This window comes from Nematostella vectensis, chromosome 10, assembly GCF_932526225.1.
Source record: "Nematostella vectensis chromosome 10, jaNemVect1.1, whole genome shotgun sequence".
NCBI classification, from domain to species: domain Eukaryota; kingdom Metazoa; phylum Cnidaria; class Anthozoa; order Actiniaria; family Edwardsiidae; genus Nematostella; species Nematostella vectensis.
The window spans coordinates 11624845-11644798 of NC_064043.1; the positions used below are offsets into that span (position 1 = coordinate 11624845).

Consider the following 19954-nt stretch of genomic DNA (forward strand, 5'->3'; position numbering starts at 1 on the left):
CATTTCTTTGGGATTGAACATTTTACTAACAGGCTTGTGTATTTTGGGTGTATGACATTTTGAGCTCTGTTGGACCATTCCATAATGTATATAACTAAATACCCCCCCTCCCCCCTCTTCCAACCCACCCCTGGGCAATTAAGCTTCAAGGCATAAGCCCATTCAGCCTTTCGGCTATCAAGTCATAGCCCATTCATGCTCTAGGGACATAGTCAAATATTTAAATTTAAGAGTTATACAAAAGATGGGCTGGTTGGCACAAGCCAAGCAAAAAAAAAAAAATTCAAACTGTGTCTTCTATTTGTTTTATTTGATATTCTGTGTACCACATGCTTTTTGTTGTTTTAATAACTATTAAGTTATTAAAACAATACTGTATGTGTCAAGTAATTTTCTGCAGTGGCTGATCCAGGTGTGGTTCTGTGGTCCAATGGTCCAATCCTTTTTAAGCACAAAGCTATTGTTATAGTTTTTATAAATTGAACCACCTTTGAAAAATTCTAGACCCCCATTCAGCTTTTAACAGCGCCTGCGCAAAGCAATTTGAATACTGAATGTTCATGATCGACCGACAAACTCAGACGGGCTGCATAAATAACTTATTGAAACTAAACACACACCGTAAGGCATGTATTTATGCATGCATTATGAGCTTCGGAGGACGCAACGAAAACAATTTCCAGTACTGAGTAGTCAACTCCAGGGTCAAGAATCCATGCCTGCTTGTCCACCGTTAAGAGTGTCTTCGAATCCACGCTTCCAAGCTGTAATTCAATAGTGATGACCATCATCCTCGCCGTCATCTATTGACTATAGCGAATCGGACTTTCTCACCGAACACAGCTATTCGAAATATAAATTTTTACCACATCTTTGCGCCCAAAGGCTTTTCGACAAGTCTTCCAAGTTTTGGTAGGTCTAAATCCCACCAAAAAGCAGAAAGATACTTATTCTCGTCTCTCGATGGCCGCCATGTTTTCTTTACTTAGGTCCAGCGAGTGTTATGACGTCATCTTACAATTTGGTCTGTGATTGGTTGTTTCAATGTTTTGATGCCTCGAATGTCAAAACAAAAAAGTGTTTCCAGAAAAGGAAATATTCTGAGCTGTTTTGTGTTGCGTGATAGATGACGCCTTTTTTGTTACTGGTTTCAGTTCTTTCTTTGCTGTCTTTCATCGTGACCACGGAGTCTGGTGAGCGCATCTCCCTCGTCATTACTAACCTGCTGGCGCTGACCGTCTTTATGCTGATCGTAGCTGATATTCTCCCTCCTACCTCAGAAGTTGTACCTCTTATCAGCGTCTTTATTACTTCGTCTATCGTTCAGGTAGTTGTCCAAGCTCGCATACACGTCAAGAGATTTAAACATTTGATCAGCGTCTTCATCACTTTTTCCATCCTACAGGTACTGTACTTGTCTACATGCCCACACTCGCATACACTCGTAAAAGAACTCATAGAACTGATCTTCTCTGTCTAAGTGCGCAATATACAGGTCGAGCAATCGCTCCTGGTCCAAAGCAGGTAATATTCCTTGCGCAACAAGATTCACCGTGTTTTGAGAATGAATTTTGATGATCTATCATAACTCATTTGGGGCAGGTTGGATTGTCCCTGGTCGCCACATGTTTTGTGCTGCAGTGTTACCACACGAATCCCGACATCAACGAGATGCCTTTCTGGATGCGTCATTTCGTCTGCAACAGGCTTGGCCCATTTCTTCGAGTCACGCATGTGAAATATCAAAGAGCCAAAGAAGAATCTGGCACTAAAGCCAAGCCTGGTGCACAGCTGCGCAGCATCATTTATGGTTACGGTGCACGTCCCAGTGAACCTCGTAACTCAGGCGTGGACACAAGCTTTGACATAAGTTGCAAGGTGTGTCTGCAAGAACTCAAAGCGGCTCCCGTCTATCGATCCGTCTCCCGTCGAAGCAGTGAAGTTCTCTCCCCACCTGACATGTACGCTGACAATTTAAACAGCCATCGCGACCGCAATTTGTACTCTGACCAATTCCGCGGGCGTCAGGAGGTGTTTTTCGATCAGTATCGTACTAATTGCTACCACAACGACTCGCCTCCAGATCCTCTGAATCGCGCCCGCCTCGACTCAACATCCGATCCATACAGAGCTCGCAGTGAGTACGCAAACCAGGGATACCGTGGGCGCAATGACTCTCGTGCCGCTGACCAGCTGTACGACAGGCGCAACAATTCAAATACTGCTGACCAGCCCTATCATGGGCGCAACGATTTTCCCGCCGCTGACCAGCCATACCGCGGGCGCAAAGACTCATCAAACTCCTCTGACCACATGCCAAAAACTGCTTGCGGGCGCGACCACCATGACTGCATGAGTGTGCTAGGGGGCATCATCCACAGGCAGGACCATTTGGTTGAGGGGATCAAAAGGCTGACGGACGCCATGGAAGACCAGGAGCAGTCGTCTCTCGCCAGGGAGGAGTGGGTGTACGCCGCGCACGTGATTGACAGGTTCTGCTTTTACCTGTTTCTTTCACTGCTGTTCACGTCAATCGTCGTCACTTTCAACATGATACCAAGCTATGACGATACTTCTCAGATGTAGGAATGCATGAGTTCCTATCTGGTATTTAAACTTCATAGAGAACACGTTGCGTTGCCTAGTGCAATCAACATAATCAAAGTCATGATCTTGCGTGACATATGTAATGGTAACGCATTACTTACTGAAGGAAGGCCAAATCTGTGCGTGTCTTGTGATGAAAACTTAAGGTTGTTCTCACTTGGACGTAAGCGCAAGCGGAACGCACGTAGTTTTCCGATTCTCACTAGAACATATTAAGCGCAAGAGAACGCAACTGCTTGAATTTCTTGCGCTTGCGCTTGTGTTTGACCGATTCTCACTTGTGTTGCGCTTCCGTTTGCGCTTACGCTTGCGTCCTAGTGAGAACCAACCTTAGCGTATCTTGTGTCATGTGACACCACAGTTAATATAATATCGCGCCATGCCGATGCATATCTAACTCTATCAAGGTAAAACCTTTAAATAAAAAGTCGACAACAACGCATATTGCTTTAAAAAAAGATTTTTCGGCAGGCCAATACCTGCCCTCTTCGGGTTAAAAAAAAAACACCTCTGCGTTGTTGTCGACTTTTTCTTTTAAATGTTTTATTTAATAATTAACTGTCGACGTAGACCACAAGGTCCGACGCACTCCAGCAGATAGAGGCTGTCGGGTGGTTTTCTCCCTACGTTTTTGTAGGTTCGCTCAAGGTAACGCAATGATGGGCAAATCAAGGCTCCAGTGCCACGTCTTTGCCTCTTTGTTCTAGAAACGGCGACTTTTTTCCAACTGTCACATTTTTGGACAAACCAAGAAAATAAGAGGAAACCCAAGGCCATGATTTTATACTCATTTTTTTTATTAAAAAGCGAACAATGCACAAAAGGTTTTATGAGCTGTACACTTGAAACTATGGTAGGGGAGCCATGCAGTGAAGTCAGCTTTACAAGTTTTACTTTTTTTTAACATAGCACACGCATAACTGTTTTTTAAGGGTCGTTTCCCTCAACAGGAAACTTGTTGCTTTTCGAGTATCCCGGAGACTTTTTTTTTTTTCATTTCGTTTCCTGGCCGCTTTTGCTCATAAGTCTGCCCCAAATCCTGATCCCGCTATTTTTCGCACTAAAATTTCACATTTCAGGTGTATTGTACATCACAAAAATAGGGAAATCTCGGTTCTGTTTAACCCTTTTGGGATCCAAAAAGAAAGGTCGTTAGTTTGCCATAAAGAGCATACATAATCATTTGAAATGAAATAAAATTTTTAGTATTGGTATAGTCCAAATCGCGAGACGTGATCAAATGTTATATAAACAACCCTGCAACCTTGAGTGTGGCCTAGTGTATAAGCTTTATGCTGAGCCATATTCACTTATCCTTCTCAAAATTAATGACTGTAATATCCCACAGAGTGATAAATGTTTTCCTGCCAGTTGACGAACCTAAACTTCGATCGACTCTGGTATTGGGGATCTCAGTTTAAAACTGTTCGTCCGAGCTAGCGGGTTATCTCGAGATTGATATTCCGTAGTCTTGTGTTCGTCTCTTGGAGAAAGACGTTCGCAGTACTCGAGCTCGGTAAATCTCGTTTCTCTTTCATCACTAAAGCTTCTGTTGTCGTAGAATGCGTCATTGTGGAAGTCCTGGAAGTTTTGAGCTCTTCGGTCGATCGTGATGTACTCATCCATCTCTTCCCCTCCTTGTTCTGTATCACGCTTTCCTGTAAACAAGTTTATAATCAGTTACCAAAAAGAAAAGTAGAGATGTTGTTATAATCGTATTACACGCGATCAGTAAAACCGTGAACAGTGGAAATATGTATGAAATGTTTGCATTTACCAATTTGCTAGAATTGCAAACTAAAAACAAAGCCTTATTTTTTGCATTTGATTCGTCAGAAGATGACAAACATTCCACACATACTTTTGGTTTGCATTTTAAATTACAAAAAAAAACCGTTATATTTGCAAGAAAACGTCTGTACTTTATTCACGATATTTGATTTTAATTAGCCAATACTGTGAGACCCGATATCACGCGCAAGCGTAAAATGTAAGCGTGATTAACCTGTTTTAAATCCTCTTTCAATTTTCACGATTCATAATTTTCAATCGAGATTGAAAATTATTACCTACGTCTAGCCAAAGACTAGTAGGAAATACGCAGAACAAAAGTTTAAATATGTTGGGAGGTTGTAAATTGTTACTTAACATTCTCGGCTGTTACCTCGTAGAATCCTCCAGTACACCAGGCCTCCTGCCACGGCCGCTACTAGTACCAGTACTAAACCGCCAGAGATCAGCCCTAATTCCAAGCCCGAGAGAGACTGGATATTTGCTGAAGGCGCACTGGATGACCGAAGAGTTTCTAGAATTTTAAATAGAAATTAGGGTTTCTGTTTCTTGGAAGGAATAACGGGAAATTTTCCAGAAAATAAGAAAAAAGTGATCTTTTAGGGTATACAATTTCTACTAACCGCTATCCCTTAAGAGGTTTTGAAGGATTTTTTTCCGATTTTTCTATCTCTTATGCTAAGTTCAAAAACCGTACGATCCATGAGCCGTATTCAATGCAAATGCATGCAAATGAAGATGAAACAATCGACGCGATTTATGCATGCATTTGCATTGAATATCGTCATGGATAATACGACGTTTGAACTTAGCCTTAGGGTATAAAACTCGATTAACTGCTATTCCAAAACGACTGTTTAAACGTTATTTATCGATTCTGCTATATCTCTTAGGGTTAAAAATTCCTTCGATCACACCCAATTTGCTATCTTTTAGGGGTAAGAATTTCTGTTGACCACGCCCAAAGTGCCACCCCTTATAGTCAATGGGCCAGAGAGGGTGCTGAGGCTTACTCAAAGGGACAAAGGATGAGTGGTATAACATAACAGACAACTCAGAAGAGTTTCCAAATTCGCTTGATAGCAGTCTCAAATCGGTAGCTTTAGTGGTGTTTTGACTATTTGAAAAATTCGAAAAACGTGATCTAACATGGAAAAGAGGCTCTCCTTCTCCCGATGAGAAGCTTTGCTCCCAAAAGATATAGCATCTTGGAAATGTTTACTGAATGCGGCTAAAATTCGCAAATTTAAACCACTTTTGTATTTAAAGAATTCTTTTGGTGACGAAGAAATTCCCCCTATAAGCTACCATTGGCAATGCCGAAGCGTTTTTACCATAAAAAGAGATCTAGATAAACTCTCGTCATTTGAAGTCTTAGAAGACCGACAGCAAGACGACCAAGTCGAAGGAACAAAAAAATCTTTTCGAGAAAATTCCACCACAAAAAGTCGGGTGTATGAGAAAGTGTGAAATTTTTTGCCGAAAGGATAAATACGAAAAATGTTCAAGAAATAGAGAAAAAATTACTTTGTTTCGGGATCTGCGTGCTGATATGAAAATAAGAGACACCGCAACTATGAAACAAGATACTAGAATACTTGCAGAAGTGTCGCGGGAGTTGGTAGCTGCAGAGGAATGGTACCACAGGTCTTGCTACCGCGAGTATACCTGGACCACGCCTGTCGAAACAAACACCAACACCGCTGATAAAGAAAAGCTCGATGATCTGCAAAGCGAAGCCTTTGAGGAGCTTTTTGCTTATATTCGATCAGACTTGCTCCAAAATCCGAGGTTAGTTACATTGCGCATTTCTGGTGAAGCGCGAGCTAAAAACCTTAAGCGTAAGCTACAGTCAGAATTTGGCGAGGTCTTGCAATTTGAAGATCTTCTTGATAATAACAAACCGATCGTCATTCCATCGACGCGTCTCGACAAAGAGTGCCTCGAGCTATCCAATCGATTGGAAAAGAATTCAGCGTCTAGTTAACTCTTTCGGTCAAGACATCGTATATGCCGTAACTGGGGGGAAGCAAAGACCCCCTAAACAAGTATTATTGCCATATGCAGTTAAAACCTTGACAAACAACGTTGAGCTCATTCAAATGATTAATCGATGCGGGCATGGTATAGCATATTCCCAAATCGAGGAAATTAACACGGCACTTTGTATGGAAAAAATGGCTCAGACCCCCGATAATCTTGTCCCACTGCCAGAGTCTATTCAGCCGCATGTCAGTACCACTCTTGCATGGGACGATATCGACCGTTTGGAAGAGACTTTGTCTAGCGCTGGAACTTCGCATAGAGTAAATGGTATCGCTGTGCAAGCACGACATTTTGGTCCGTATCCCCAACCTCAAGCAAACACGGAGATGACCAGAACGAAAAGGAGGAGTATAAATTATAAACCTCATACTGAGGTTGCCCCTTACAACGCCGGTCAGCGCCGTGGTCCTCCCTCGAGAGGTTACATCGAGGTCACTTCAGAGATTATCCTTGAAGAAGCTTGGAAGAAAAATCTGCTTTGGATTCTGGTCCGTCTCCACGCACAAGAGAAGCAACGTGCAAGTGGTTGGACTGGTTTCAACATTTCTCGTACGTGATAAGGTCGATGTAAGAGAGGATTGGATAGGATATCTTCCCACCATTAACGCTCCAGCCACTGACATGTCAACTGTACACGAGATACTAGTGAGGATACTTGTTTTTGACCAGGCGCTTTATGCTAAGGCGATAGAGATACAGTGGAAGCATCCTGAGAAATTCAGCAATGTTGTGTCAAGAATGGGTGTTTTCCACACGTGATGTACGCTGCTCTCAATCATAGGAAAGACATTTCAAGACGCTGGTCTGAGAGACTTGGCAGTGGAATCTGGTGTTGTAGCGGGAGGATCTTTATCTGGAGTTATGGAAGGCCGAAGATACAACCGCGGCGTGCGATTCCATAAGCTTATGTATGAGGCTCTGATGAGGCTGATGTGGAAGGGATTTAGACCCTGGGTAGCAGCAAACCACAAAGAGTCTACAGATCTAGTAGAAAATGTTTTCAGAGGGCTTGAGATATTATGTAATGATATCTGTGAGGATGAATTGGAGCGTCAATTAGCGAGTTCTTCATTCGACAAATTCGGAAACCTTTTCAAACAGTACATGGTGTATCTTCGCACTCAAAACGGAAATTTGTCAGCGTTCTGGATGTCGTATATTTAGATGGTCGAAATCCTTCTTGGACTTTTGCGTGCATCACGGGAAGGAAACTGGGAACTGCACTTGAGCTGTGTGAGGGACATGATTTCGTTGTGCTTTGCGTACGATAACATTAACTATGCTCGGTACCTCTCTGCATATCTCTCCGAGATGTCCCACCTCGACACTGAGCATCCTGATGTCGCAGCTCATCTCAGATCAGGGGGATTCTCAGTGCAGATTGGAGACAACAACGCAACGGCAGGATACCAGTCGACCAAACGTGCGAAAAAACGGTCAACAAAGACACGCAAACGCCTGGTGGGACTAAGGGATTCAGCCTAAAGCCGGCAGCAGTCAGTAAGTATTATCTTATTGCTGAATACCGTAGTATATTTCTGCCAACTTACGGAGATGCTACATTTGAGCGCATCGGCAGCTCAGCATAATGACTTGCAGAAGAGCAGAATCGCTAGAGATGAATCAGGCATGAAATCCTTAATGACAATCATGGAGGAAAGTTGGATTAATCTATTCTGCGGTGACTCGGAAGAGCTCGTTTGTTTATCCACTGGCAAGCTTGCATTACCGGACGTCGAAAGAGATCTCTTAAACGCTGAAGTTATTGGAGAGAATGCCTTCAAGAAATTCAGCAAGAGAGACTCCAATCTGACCCACCAGTCATGAATTTTCATGACACATTGAAGAAACAAAAGCAGAAGACGTTTGCAAATCAGTCAAAAAAGGTTGGCATTCGCAATAATCGGGAAGGAAAGTAGTTATCAAGGCAGATCGCGCTTTGTTTGCTCAAATGATACTGATAGCGGAGAACAAAAAGCTGAAGATAAGCGACGTGCTGTGTCATCCCTTAGGATCTTTGCCTTGGGCCTTGGCTTCTGAAAGTGGGACGATTCGCAAAAACAACAAGGTATCACTTGCAAACGAGCTCAAGCAAAATGTAACACCAGCAGACACGATACCAAAGACTTGCGCAATAATAGTAGATGGGATGGCTGTTGTTCAAAAACTCAAAGGCGATCAAAAGCATTTGCTAAAATTGCAGAGACGGTCCTATCTATAGCCCTGAATGAAGGAAGGGACAGTGAACGCATCGATGTAGTGTTCGATGTCTACAAAGAGGAGTCCATCAAGAATGCAGAACGAGAGAGACGAGGCTCCACGGCAGGACACGAATTTAGGAGTATTAAGCCAGACCATCGCGTTCATCAGTGGCACAAGTTTTTGCTCAGTTTTAGCAACAAGTCTCAGCTCATTCAATTCATAAATGAAGAGTGGCAGAAGGAACGATACAGTGAGAAGCTGTCCGGTAACAATCTCTTTGTTACAAACAATGAACTTTGCCTTGAGATATCATCTACTGGCACAAGGATACGGGACGATCTCAAATCAACACAAGAAGAAGCTGATACTCGAATTCTGCTCCATGCCTCGCACGCTGCAAAAGCAGGATATGCAATCGTGATATCGTCCGAGGACACCGATGTACTCATCATAGCTCTGTCACTTAGGAGCTTCATTGCTTCTCCTCTGTTTATCAAGACCACAAAGCAGTCAAGAACAACCTATGTCGATGTCTCGAAAGTCGTCCTAGTAATTGGCGTCCAGATGTGCAGAGCGCTTTCAGGTTTTCATGCCTTTACAGGCTGTGACAGTGTGAGTGCTTTCTTTGAAAAAGGAAAAGCCAAAGCACTTAAGCTCCTTTACCAAAACAGATCGTTTGTTAATCTGTTCCAAGAAATCGAAATGCGTTGGCAGCTTGATGAAGAGCTTTTTCAGAAGATTCAGGAATTTACGTGCACCATGTACAGCTTTCTGGCGGGAACATCAGACGTCAACGAGCTGCGCTATAGGTAGAGTACACACATCTTTCTCTTTTTTAGCCTCTCTTTATTTCATGCACTCTTAATATTGTAGAAAAAATAGCTAATAATTTGTTTTGACATCTATTATAGGCTTTTTTGCGCAAGGCAGGGAAAAATCAACTCAAGTCAGCTTCCCCCATGTGCAGCCTGAAGCTGCATGCACTACGTGCTAACTATCAAGCAGCGATATGGAGAAGTCAATAATCCTGTCCCAAGCTGCATGCACTGCGTGCTAACTATCGAGCTGCGATATGGAAAAGAAGTCTACAATACTGTCCCCAAGTCCCCTCTCCAGTTGGCCACGGTTGGCTTCGCGATGACGAAGGCGGTTTGTCGTACCACTGGATGACGGCTGATCCAGCTCCGCAGCTCTTCTAGAGTTTTTGTCTTGCACCTGTAAGAAGACGTGCAGTACTCCAAAATGCACCTGCATCAGCAGTGGGTTGAAGTGTACTGACATGTGCAAACTCCTCAACTGCGAGAATCGTGCACCCGAGGATGAGGAGGAGGAAAAGGATCCTGCTGATAACCAGGAAGAAAGCTCAGATGAAGAAGCAGAGGATTGATATTTTATGCAGGTAAAACCATCGGCATATTAAGGTGAAATGTAAAATACACGAAGATTTAATGTCACCATCTCTTACAATTGTGTCCAGTTTTGGATTCCACTATAAAAATTTCGCCGAGATATTATCAAACAATAAGAGAAACCGAAAATCCAAGGTGGCGGATCCAAGATGGCGGCCACCTTGTGATGGCTATTTTAAGGGTCTATTTTTCGTCGACCATTAAATTTCCTGGCTTGATATACCTAAAATTGCTTAAATGGATGGTATTGTATTATGAGCAAATGAGCGCATTAAGAAAATTACTATAATTTCAGCAAAAATAAAACAATTTATAAAAAAATAACAATTCTCTGGGTTGTTGCCATGGAGACCACCTTGAAATACGCAATATTGAGTTTATAATGCGTCATGTCTAAATTTATGTTTCGGCGGCACGTTCGTCGTAAATCTATGCCTAAAAACGATTGTATGGATCAAAGATTTTAAGCTACGGGGTACTCAGATAGATTTTCTAAAATTCTATGTTATAAGCAATGACGTCACTTTGTCACGTGATATCACTTATAAAGCTACTCATTTATGATTGCTATCAACCATTTTCGTAAACTACAGGTCTCAAGGTTTCCAAAAATGTATGATAGCATACACTTGTCCCTCCCAGTAAGCCTGACCACCTCATTTTTAGGGGTCTGGCCCATGAACTATTAGGGTTAACATCAATTTTGCCGATGATCACCCCCGTCTGTTTTTATCGGTCTCCCTGCCTCCTACGGGCCTGCAAGCCCCCGTCTGTTCTTATCCGTCTCTTGAATCTTACATAATTTATAGGCTTGCACTGCTTTCCGGACTGCACACAGCCGTTTCTACACGCCCTTGTTACCTACCAGTCTCGCACTGCATGCCGGACCCCACAGCCAATTTTAGAACTACATGTGACATGACTTACCAGGTTCGCAATGCATGCCGGATCGCACGTAGCCGTCTCTACACGGACAGGTAAATGAGCCGTGTTTGTTGATGCATATTGAGCCAGTTCTACAGTCATGTGACTTCTCCATACACTCGTTGATATCTGCATTGAAAGACAAAGAAGTCATAGTACCAGATGCTTGAACTTATCGTTGAAATTATGTAAGCTCAAATATTATTAATCTTAATAAAAACGATGTATGTATACACTCTTTTTTCATCAGAAACTCTTTTATACGAGCGTCCATTCTGTGATTTCACCAAATTCTAAAAGCGTGAATAATGTTCATACACGGAAATTTAGGAATATTTCCAGCTTTAAAATGCTCGATAAAAAAGAACGGGCCAGCCTCACCGATGAATTAGACGTTTTTAAAAAAAAGAGTGTATAAAAATGGTACATGTCTTATTAGGCCGAGAACGGTATAGCGATATTTGGTATCTTGATAAAACTCAGTCCCACATGAACTGTCCCTATGAAGATACCAACCACCACAGTAGCGCCCATCTCCTTGAAAACCGTCGTTACAAGAGCACGTGTAGCTCCCGATCGTGTTGCTACAGCTGGCGAGGGCGTGGCAGGCGTGGTGACTAAGCGCACACTCATCCATATCTGACAAGCGCAAAAATAATCAGCGTTTACACTTAAATACGTACGCCTTTTCTTGACTATCAAAAAGGCCTTTATAGAGATCTTACTCACCTTTACAGTCGATCCCGTTTCCATGGAAACCAGCCTCACATGAGCAATTGAATGAGCCCACGGTATTAATGCAAATCGCGTGCGTGTGACAATTGTGAAGCGCATGCGCGCATTCGTCTACATCTGAAATAAGAGAAACAGAGCGTACGTAAGACGTACCCGAATATAGTAAAGGCGTATCAAATGAGCCTGCCATTTAAATGATACCTTTACAATGAGTTCCGTTTCCATGGAAACCATCTACACATGTGCAGTTGAACCTTCCAAGTGTATTGGTACAGATGGCGTGCTTGTCACAGAGATGTGAACCATCATCACATTCTTTGGTATCTAATAAAAATACCGCATTACTTTGGCAACATGTACATACATGATATATATATTGCTTGCAAAGACATGTTACTTGTATGTCGACGTTTCTTGTTTGTGTGTAGCGTAGTAGCATGTTACTTGCGTGATGACATGTTAATGCGTGACGACATATTACTTGCGTGAAGACTTGTTACTTACGTGACGACATGTCACTTGTGTGTCGACGTTTCTTGTTTGTATGTAGCGTAATAGTATGTTACTTGCGTGATGACATGTTAGTGCGTGACGACATATTACTTGCGTGACGAAATGTCACTTGCGTGTTTCTTGCTTGTGCAAGGGCGGTAGGAACAGTGTTTGCTAGGCCAAATTCCATATCAAACATATTCCCCACGGATAGTGTCCTTCGTATGCATTGCCTTATATGGGCATTGATGCCCATATTTAGAAGAGCTAAAGTTTTCCCGCTCCCTGATCTCCAAAAAACATGGAGAAAAATGCTGATTCCTTTCAATTTGAGACTCGAGGCAAAATTGTGTCAAAAAAACTTTATCGCTTGGTCAAATCTTTATCACACAAGTCTTGAAAAGCCCTTAGACCCAGGCCTCCAAGAGATTGGCCGAGCGAGATTTAAGGTCACCCAAATATTGATATGTGATAACAAACCACGAATTTCCCTCTTATTTAGCTTAAATGTGCCTTGTATGCGACGCGCTCTCCGCGTTTGACTAGAAAACCCGGTCAAGTTACATTGCGTAATCCGAGCTACTACCCAACGCAACGTAGCTTGACCGGGTTTTCTAATCAAACACGGAGAGTGTTCGCAAACAAGGCGCATTTAACATATTACTTTCTTTTAGCGTAACATCGTTTAAAACAAGTGTTGTTGCACGAGACGCAAATCACTAAAAAATAACATACCATTGCACTCATATCCGTCTCCAGTAAACCCAACATTGCATGTACATGTGTATTCGCCAATAGTGTTGTTGCACGTCGCATTGCTATGGCATTGATTGCCTTCGACACACTCATCCACATCTGTTTAATTCACATGATAATACCATCGTGTGAGATACAGGAGAGAAGAAAAGGGTACATTTGAGCTACCCTATAACGGTTCTTTACCCAGCGGACATCCTCATATAACGGATAAAGAGCTCGATTTCACATTCCCCGTCACAATCTTTAGATAGAACCTCCATGATGGACATATTTTTCGGCTCCGAGGGTGTCGGTTATGCGGAGGCTCCACTGTAATTGAAAGCTGAGGATTGTCCTCCTCTCAGATAAACAAGGATATAAGATGTACCAATTAGATGTCTCTATTGACAAATCATACGCCGTGACTTAAATTTTACTAGAGGATTATGAGCAGACGCCAGGAAATAAGCCGTGCAGATTCAATTCGGTATGCTTGATGGTCTGCCTTTGAAGAAAAAGAAAGATTTTGTATTGCGTGGTTTTGTGCTTTTTGATTTAGTCTTATTCACATAAATAGAGAGTTTTACCAACACATGCGACTCCATCTCCAGTGAATCCACCTTTGCACGCGCACAAATATGAGCCCACGGTATTAGTGCACGTGGAATTGAAGTGGCAGTTGTGAGTTCTCGTAGAGCATTCATTAACGTCTATAAAAGAGAAAAACATATTGCGCGGATATATGGTCATCTGTTGCAAAACGATTAGCAATACAAATATTTCTAGTGGTGTGAACTCTCAGAGTGGCTCATACCTACGCATTCTAATCCACTTCCGGTGTATCCCAAGACGCACGCACAGTCGTACGACCCAATTGTATTTGTACAAGTCGCTTTGTTATGGCAACGATGACGTGTGAAGTTAGAAGTGCATTCATTAATATCTAAAAGGATAATAGCTGGGTCATTTTTACTACTTGAAATTAAAAGCTTCTTAGATTAAATTTACGCACCTGCGCAGTAGGTACCATTACCGCTGTAGCCTTGCTTGCAGGCGCAGGTGTGATTGGTAGGGCCATTGAAACACTGGGCAAACTCACTGCAAGTGTAGTTATACTTCAAGCAATAGTCAACGGCTGTAAGAAAACAACGGGGAGGCATAGTGAGCAGAGTGGTGATTCTTTCTATACCCAGTTGATATTTAGATAAAATAATAATAACAATGATATAATATAGATCCTATAGATCCAAGAAATCAAATAGACAATGAAAAGATAAAATAAAAAGTAAAAAAGTAAACAAAACAATTATGATACATAACTAAGATTGAAAAAAACCCTTAAGAACCTCCTTAAGAAATCCTTAAAACCACTAATTCGTCAAGCAAAAAGTAAAATTCTGGGTTGAGAAAAATAAAAAACCGGCAAAAGATACACATAGGAACGGGCACAAAAGACCCCCTCCCCTTTCCACTAGCCCATGTCTCTTTTCTTCCCCTACCGCTTGTCGTAACCTGACTTACCGATAATACATCGCTCACCAGACTTGACATAGTTAGGCTGACATGCGCAGTCATACGAACCAATCGTGTTTGAGCAGATGGAGTTTAATGGACAAGGGTTGTTCTGACACTCGTCCTTATCTGCGCATGTCAAACAAAAGCTACTGATCATTATATTTACAGAGAAACAAGACAGAAAAAGTGCAAGAAAATGATTTCCAAAGAAAATGCCATTTATTCCAAATGCCATACCTGAAGTTGAATAAGTCGCTCTAAAGCCGCTGTAAGCCTGATGCTTGTCGGAGACGAGGGAAATCCTCATGGGACCATTGGTGGTCAGAGAGAAATTCTCGTGTTTGCCACACAGACGTGCTATTGTCGGAGATCCTACTAATCCACCATCCTGGACCTATTGGAAGGAGTATGAGATTTTAAAATTTGTTATGAATAGAGACTGATGCTACAACACGTTAGAACGGATACATGAATGTGCCGAATTTTGTTATACCTTTTGAGTTTTGCTTTGTACTTTTTGTTTTATTTCTACCTGGAAACTGATTTGGATTTTTTAATGATATTTGTTGACATTCAATGTTTTTTTATACTAAATTACATCAAGGAGTACTCCGAAACTGCAATTTGACACATGACTCATTTTATTGACCACCTTTGATATCCGACGATCAATAAGCAAATACGCCCAACCCCTAAAAACAAAAACTTCGTGCCAGCTTATAATCCGATCATTAAAATTTTTCACAAACATAGTATTTGTTCACATTTTCTGGATGTGAAGGAGATAGACAAAGAGCTGTTACAATACGGTGCTGATGTGTCTGATTTGTCAGATAATGTACCTTGACATAGTCGTATAAACATCTTGTATGGTTCTCCAGTTCAAATTCACGAAATATTAACTGGACGCTAAACCCCGCCCCTCTGTCAATCACCCAGCTGCAAGAAGCCTGAGCCGGATATGTGCTGGGGTAATTTGGTGACGTGATCTCGCCAGTAGCATAACTCAGACGACGGTTACAAATACCTGTGGATTCAATTGGTAAGACTTCCTTTTCATTAGCAACACTCCTCTTATATACATTTTTTTAGTGGAGAAACTCAAACCAAGCATTAATTAGGACTTAAATACTGTGTGATCAGCTAGCCAACCACTATAATCTGACTGAATGGAGATAAGAAAACCTTCCCTTATTCAAGGAGGAAAGTCGGGAAGAGCCATGGAACTATAAGTGAAGAATCATAATCAGCTATTGAATTGTAGTAACCGTTGGGTTTATCAAGGGTACGTTATGAACAATTCACAGAAACTGTTTGTTTTATTGAGGTTAAGAGTACAGAGCAAAAAAATGGTAAGTTTTTCCAAAATAAGGTCTATGTTAAGCTTGAATTTTTGCATAGAAGTTCCTTATGGTATGTAAACCAACATATCAAAAATACATTTTTTTTCTTATGGATTCGTCTTCGAGAAATGAGGCTTGAAGTGCAATTTTTAAATGTTCAAAGTATGAATTCTCCTCGTTTTTAGGGAGAAGTCGGGCTCTGATCAGAAATTAAGCCAAATTTGCTCGCTAATATCTGAATTTCATATCGTCTAAATTTCTTTAAAATTTGGAATTAAGCTTCTTGTCAGAGAAACTCCTTGTATGCGGAATCTTGAGCTTATTTATTGAGGATTGGAAATTTTCATGCCATTTTTTTGCTCTGTCGGTTAAGAGTACAGCAAAGCCATGACCACGCCCTACCTTGATGCAAAAGAAGGAATCCACGATTCCCACCACTAATGTCCGTGTGTAAGTGTATCAGCAGTGTAGTGCTATTTGACGTCATTTCCTGTAGGTCTGACGTCACTTCCGCATCACATATTCTTGGTCGGAGTAATGGCGACGTCACGTTGTTGCCATGACGAATTTCGATATAGTCTTTGGGGCATCCTGCAAGTTGTTCACTCTGTCGATAAAATATTGGAAAAGCCACTTTGAGTATGTAATATGAGACACGGAGTTTCTATCAATTAAACAATAAAACAAACGCTAGTAGGCTTATTAAAGATTAACCGATAGAAATTCCCGGGACACGGGGCATCTCGATTCTCTAGCTGTGCTTGTTCCCTACACGGGATAGAAAAATCTAGTTCAAACTGTTCTCTCAACACGGGATAACAAACTTGACTTCTCGTATTTCAGCAAAAAAAAAAAAAATAAAAACTTGCACCTGCATTGTTGGTAGGGCCTACCGGCAGAAAAGCATTCGCCGGACCAACTAGTACTACCCTTATCCCTCTTACAGTGTCGCCGCCTTCTGCCCCGACTCGCTGATCCTGTTGACCTAAGTTTCTAAAGAAGTAACTGCTATTCAATGGTATTATTTATGTAGGTCTGTACAATTAGAACATTACAGATTATTTCTCTTCTCTTACCTGGCTTTCGAGGAGCGACGAAAGCTGATGGAAGAGAAAAGATTATACTTTGAGGTTTTGTTAAATGGACTTTTTATTTGGGTATTAAGTATCCCGGACAAGTTATGGACCGGACAATTATCTATCGGACAAGTCATGGTTCAGGACGTACAACCTTGATTTAAAAAGTTCTGTTAAAGATTAACGAAAAGTGAGGCATTTGCCATTAAAAATCATCTAGTGTAAGCATTGCTCTGCACTTTCCCACCACTAACAATAAGATATCCCAAGTGTTAGAGTGCAGGCCCGTTACCACGATTTTTCTTGGAAGGGTGCGAAACTAAAGTGGACCTACTAAAAATCTGAAAACCTCCGAAAGAACAAAAAGTTTTTTTTTTCATTGTAGTTTTTCCAAAAGACGTTTGACTTTTAGAATTTTGACATATTTAGAGTGATCTAGAATGCATTTTTTATCTAATTCGCTTGTGCTTTATAGTTTTTTCTACGAAAGCACGTATATTGCTAACTGCAAGTGGACAATAGATCGTGATGTACGTGATCGTGATGTACGTGATCGTGATGTCACGTGTGCTGTTTTACCTCTAGCTCTTTGAATGTAATCTGTATCATGTTGCCAGGGGAAACCGCGATCAACCAATAGCAGTCGAGATTGTTCTGGTAAGACCCCGGATGTCCGGGAGACTTGAGAACGCCTTGCCATGTCGTCACATTTTGCCAGCACGCAATCTGGCCTGGGACAAAATGTGTATAAGTATTGTACGACCTTAAAATAAGGCTTTTTGGGGTATAGAAAATAAGCAAACAGATAGTTAAGATAAGAATAAAAATCATAGCTTTAAATCCTTGACTCATACCAATGAAAACGAATGTAATTGATAAAAAAAGATTAAGTTATTAGAGAGGGATTGATAAAGAAAGAAGGAGAGAAATTAAGAGAACGGAAAAAATATGTGACTACACTATTTAACCCATTATAATAAGGCCCGAAGAATAATTGTTTTAGGCATTTACCCCTTCACGATAGACTAGGAAACATTATAATAAGGCCCGAAGAATGATTGTTTTAGGCATTTACCCCTTCACAATAGGCTAGGAAACATTATAATAAGGCCCGAAGAATAATTGTTTTAGGCATTTACCCCTTCACGATAGGCTAGGAAACATTATAATAAGGCCCGAAGAATAATTATTTTAGGCATTACCCCTTCACCGTAGACTAGGAAACATTATAATAAGGCCCGAAGAATAATTGTTTTAGGCATTTACCCCTTCACAATAGGCTAGGAAACATTATAATAAGGCCCGAAGAATGATTGTTTTAGGCATTTACCCCTTCACAATAGGCTAGGAAACATTATAATAAGGCCCGAAGAATAATTGTTTTAGGCATTTACCCCTTCACAATAGGCTAGGAAACATTATAATAAGGCCCGAAGAATAATTGTTTTAGGCAAATCACACTGTCTTGTTGGTCAATCTGTATAGCCAAAACTGTCAGATCATTTGCCATTCTTTGGTATCCAACCAGTTATATTGCGCTACTGATAGGCTATAACCTAGTGGCTATAGTAGGTCAACCAATCAGAATAAAGCACTGAATGATAGACCACTAAAGTGTGATTTGACAGGAATGAGTTTGTAAATACGCAAACAATCGTCTTTGTCTTCGTCCTGTTTTATTCATAATGCACGAATTTCACAAATACAAAGGGAAACAAATCCTCAGCCATGTAGTCGAGTGCTATATTCCCTTTTGTGCATACACACCTTGACAGTGTTCCACAGCTCCAAGTATCACAACAATGACAAATAGTACGACAACATCCATGAAATACTGAGAGAGCAAAGTAAGGCACATTAAAAAAGCGGACTGAAAAAGAGTATTTGACGACTTCCAGGAAATACTGAAAGAAGCGAGTATACATTGACGACTAGCTATGAATTGCTGAAAGATATTATATTGATACAGTGATTAGAAACGTATTACGCAGCTTTTGTGTGGAAATTAATTAGCTCGCGTGTTTTTATCTGTTTATGTCATAAAACGTGATCTTTTGTTTCATAATAGATATATTTTTTCTTCATTTTAAGGAAGTATAATTCGAAAAATGAGCCAAGTATTACGTAATTGGAATTCTTTTTCCTTCTGCTTAACGGTAAAATATCGTATCATGTTCACAGCTTAACGCGGGTTTGAAAACGAAACAAATTTATGATTTAGTCACTTTTTCAATCGTTTTCTATAATTCTTTAGTTAATCCCACTGTCTGCCGCCATCAAGATTAATCAACATTGCATTCCGACATTGTATTAAAAAGTTCTCGTATCATAATAAACTTAACGCAAGTTTGAATAAAAGAGTTTATAATTTTACCCTCGCCTTACCTTGATCGCGATCTCTACCCTGCTATTTTATCCCATCGCTACCAACAGCAAGTTTGATGAAGATTACATTCCAAACAACAAGCTGTTTGCCTAGTACTTTTCTTTGAATGTATTTCAGTGTGATGATTCAACTAGATACAAATAATAGGATCGCGACAGGTGTTAGAAAACCAACCGCAACCTATTTTAAAACCACTGGATCATAATTAAGTAATCGCTATCAAAGGAAATGTAGCTACCCGGAGTTTGCGGGAGGCAGTATGAAAGAAATTTCACAAAAATAAAGAAAATAGCGTTAACCCTTCAAAATACAAGCAATGCATGTGGCTTACCTCCCTCTCCCTTACCCTCCCCTCCCTCCCCCCAAATGTAAAATAAAAGATAAATATGAAAAAGTATCAAACATATTTGTTAAAAAAGTTGTTGACTTATAAGGAGATTGCATACATCATTTGGAAGTCCACTAATTTTCTTGCCTTTTTGGCCTCTAAATGGTGTATGAATTGAGAATTTCATGTAAACTTGCAGAAACCCCAATATTTTGAATAGGACCGAGGAACACTCATTTTTTGCATTACCACAGGAATCATCACATGCTCGCCCCAGTCTCCCATATGCCATTAAGACAAACTATGTTTGATCGAGAGAAAATATCTAAATCAATGACTTGTTTGTCTGCTCTCTGAGGATC

General features: G+C 40.9%; 2 protein-coding genes across 3 annotated transcripts in view; one reads left to right on the top strand and one right to left on the bottom strand.

Annotated features, from left to right (window-relative positions):
• LOC5510587 (neuronal acetylcholine receptor subunit alpha-7) overlaps nt 1-3830 on the top strand; it is a 26577-nt gene extending 22747 nt beyond the window's left edge. For both annotated transcript variants that reach the window (XM_032379791.2, XM_032379790.2), the window contains exons 7-8: nt 1155-1327; nt 1603-3830. In XM_032379791.2, the coding sequence (XP_032235682.1) occupies nt 1155-1327; nt 1603-2586 (1157 nt within the window). In that variant the 3' untranslated portion in view covers nt 2587-3830. The remainder of the gene's footprint in view (nt 1-1154; nt 1328-1602) is intronic.
• LOC5510588 (fibulin-2) lies at nt 3387-19486 on the bottom strand. Its single transcript, XM_048733562.1, has 18 exons — nt 19264-19486; nt 18646-18712; nt 17458-17609; nt 16879-16902; nt 16205-16409; nt 15302-15486; nt 14697-14853; nt 14466-14585; nt 13957-14079; nt 13759-13887; nt 13532-13654; nt 12942-13061; nt 11916-12038; nt 11709-11831; nt 11496-11618; nt 10983-11108; nt 4772-4912; nt 3387-4265 (listed from the first exon to the last, which is right to left on the bottom strand). Exons 2-18 carry the CDS (start codon nt 18704-18706, stop codon nt 3988-3990), a joined length of 2313 nt encoding a protein of 770 aa, XP_048589519.1. The 5' UTR covers nt 18707-18712; nt 19264-19486; the 3' UTR covers nt 3387-3987.
• Nucleotides 19487-19954: the final 468 nt, after the last annotated feature.

Excerpts from the sequence above, each read along its gene's own strand:
- LOC5510588 (XM_048733562.1), bottom strand. The coding sequence starts at position 18,706 with ATGGATGTTGTCGTACTATTTGTCATTGTTGTGATACTTGGAGCTGTG. Across the intron at positions 16,410-16,878 it reads CGTCGCTCCTCGAAAGCCAG|AGTGAACAACTTGCAGGATG; the intron begins GTAAGAGAAGAG and ends TTTTATCGACAG. Across the intron at positions 11,619-11,708 it reads AAACGGGATCGACTGTAAAG|ATATGGATGAGTGTGCGCTT; the intron begins GTGAGTAAGATC and ends TGCGCTTGTCAG.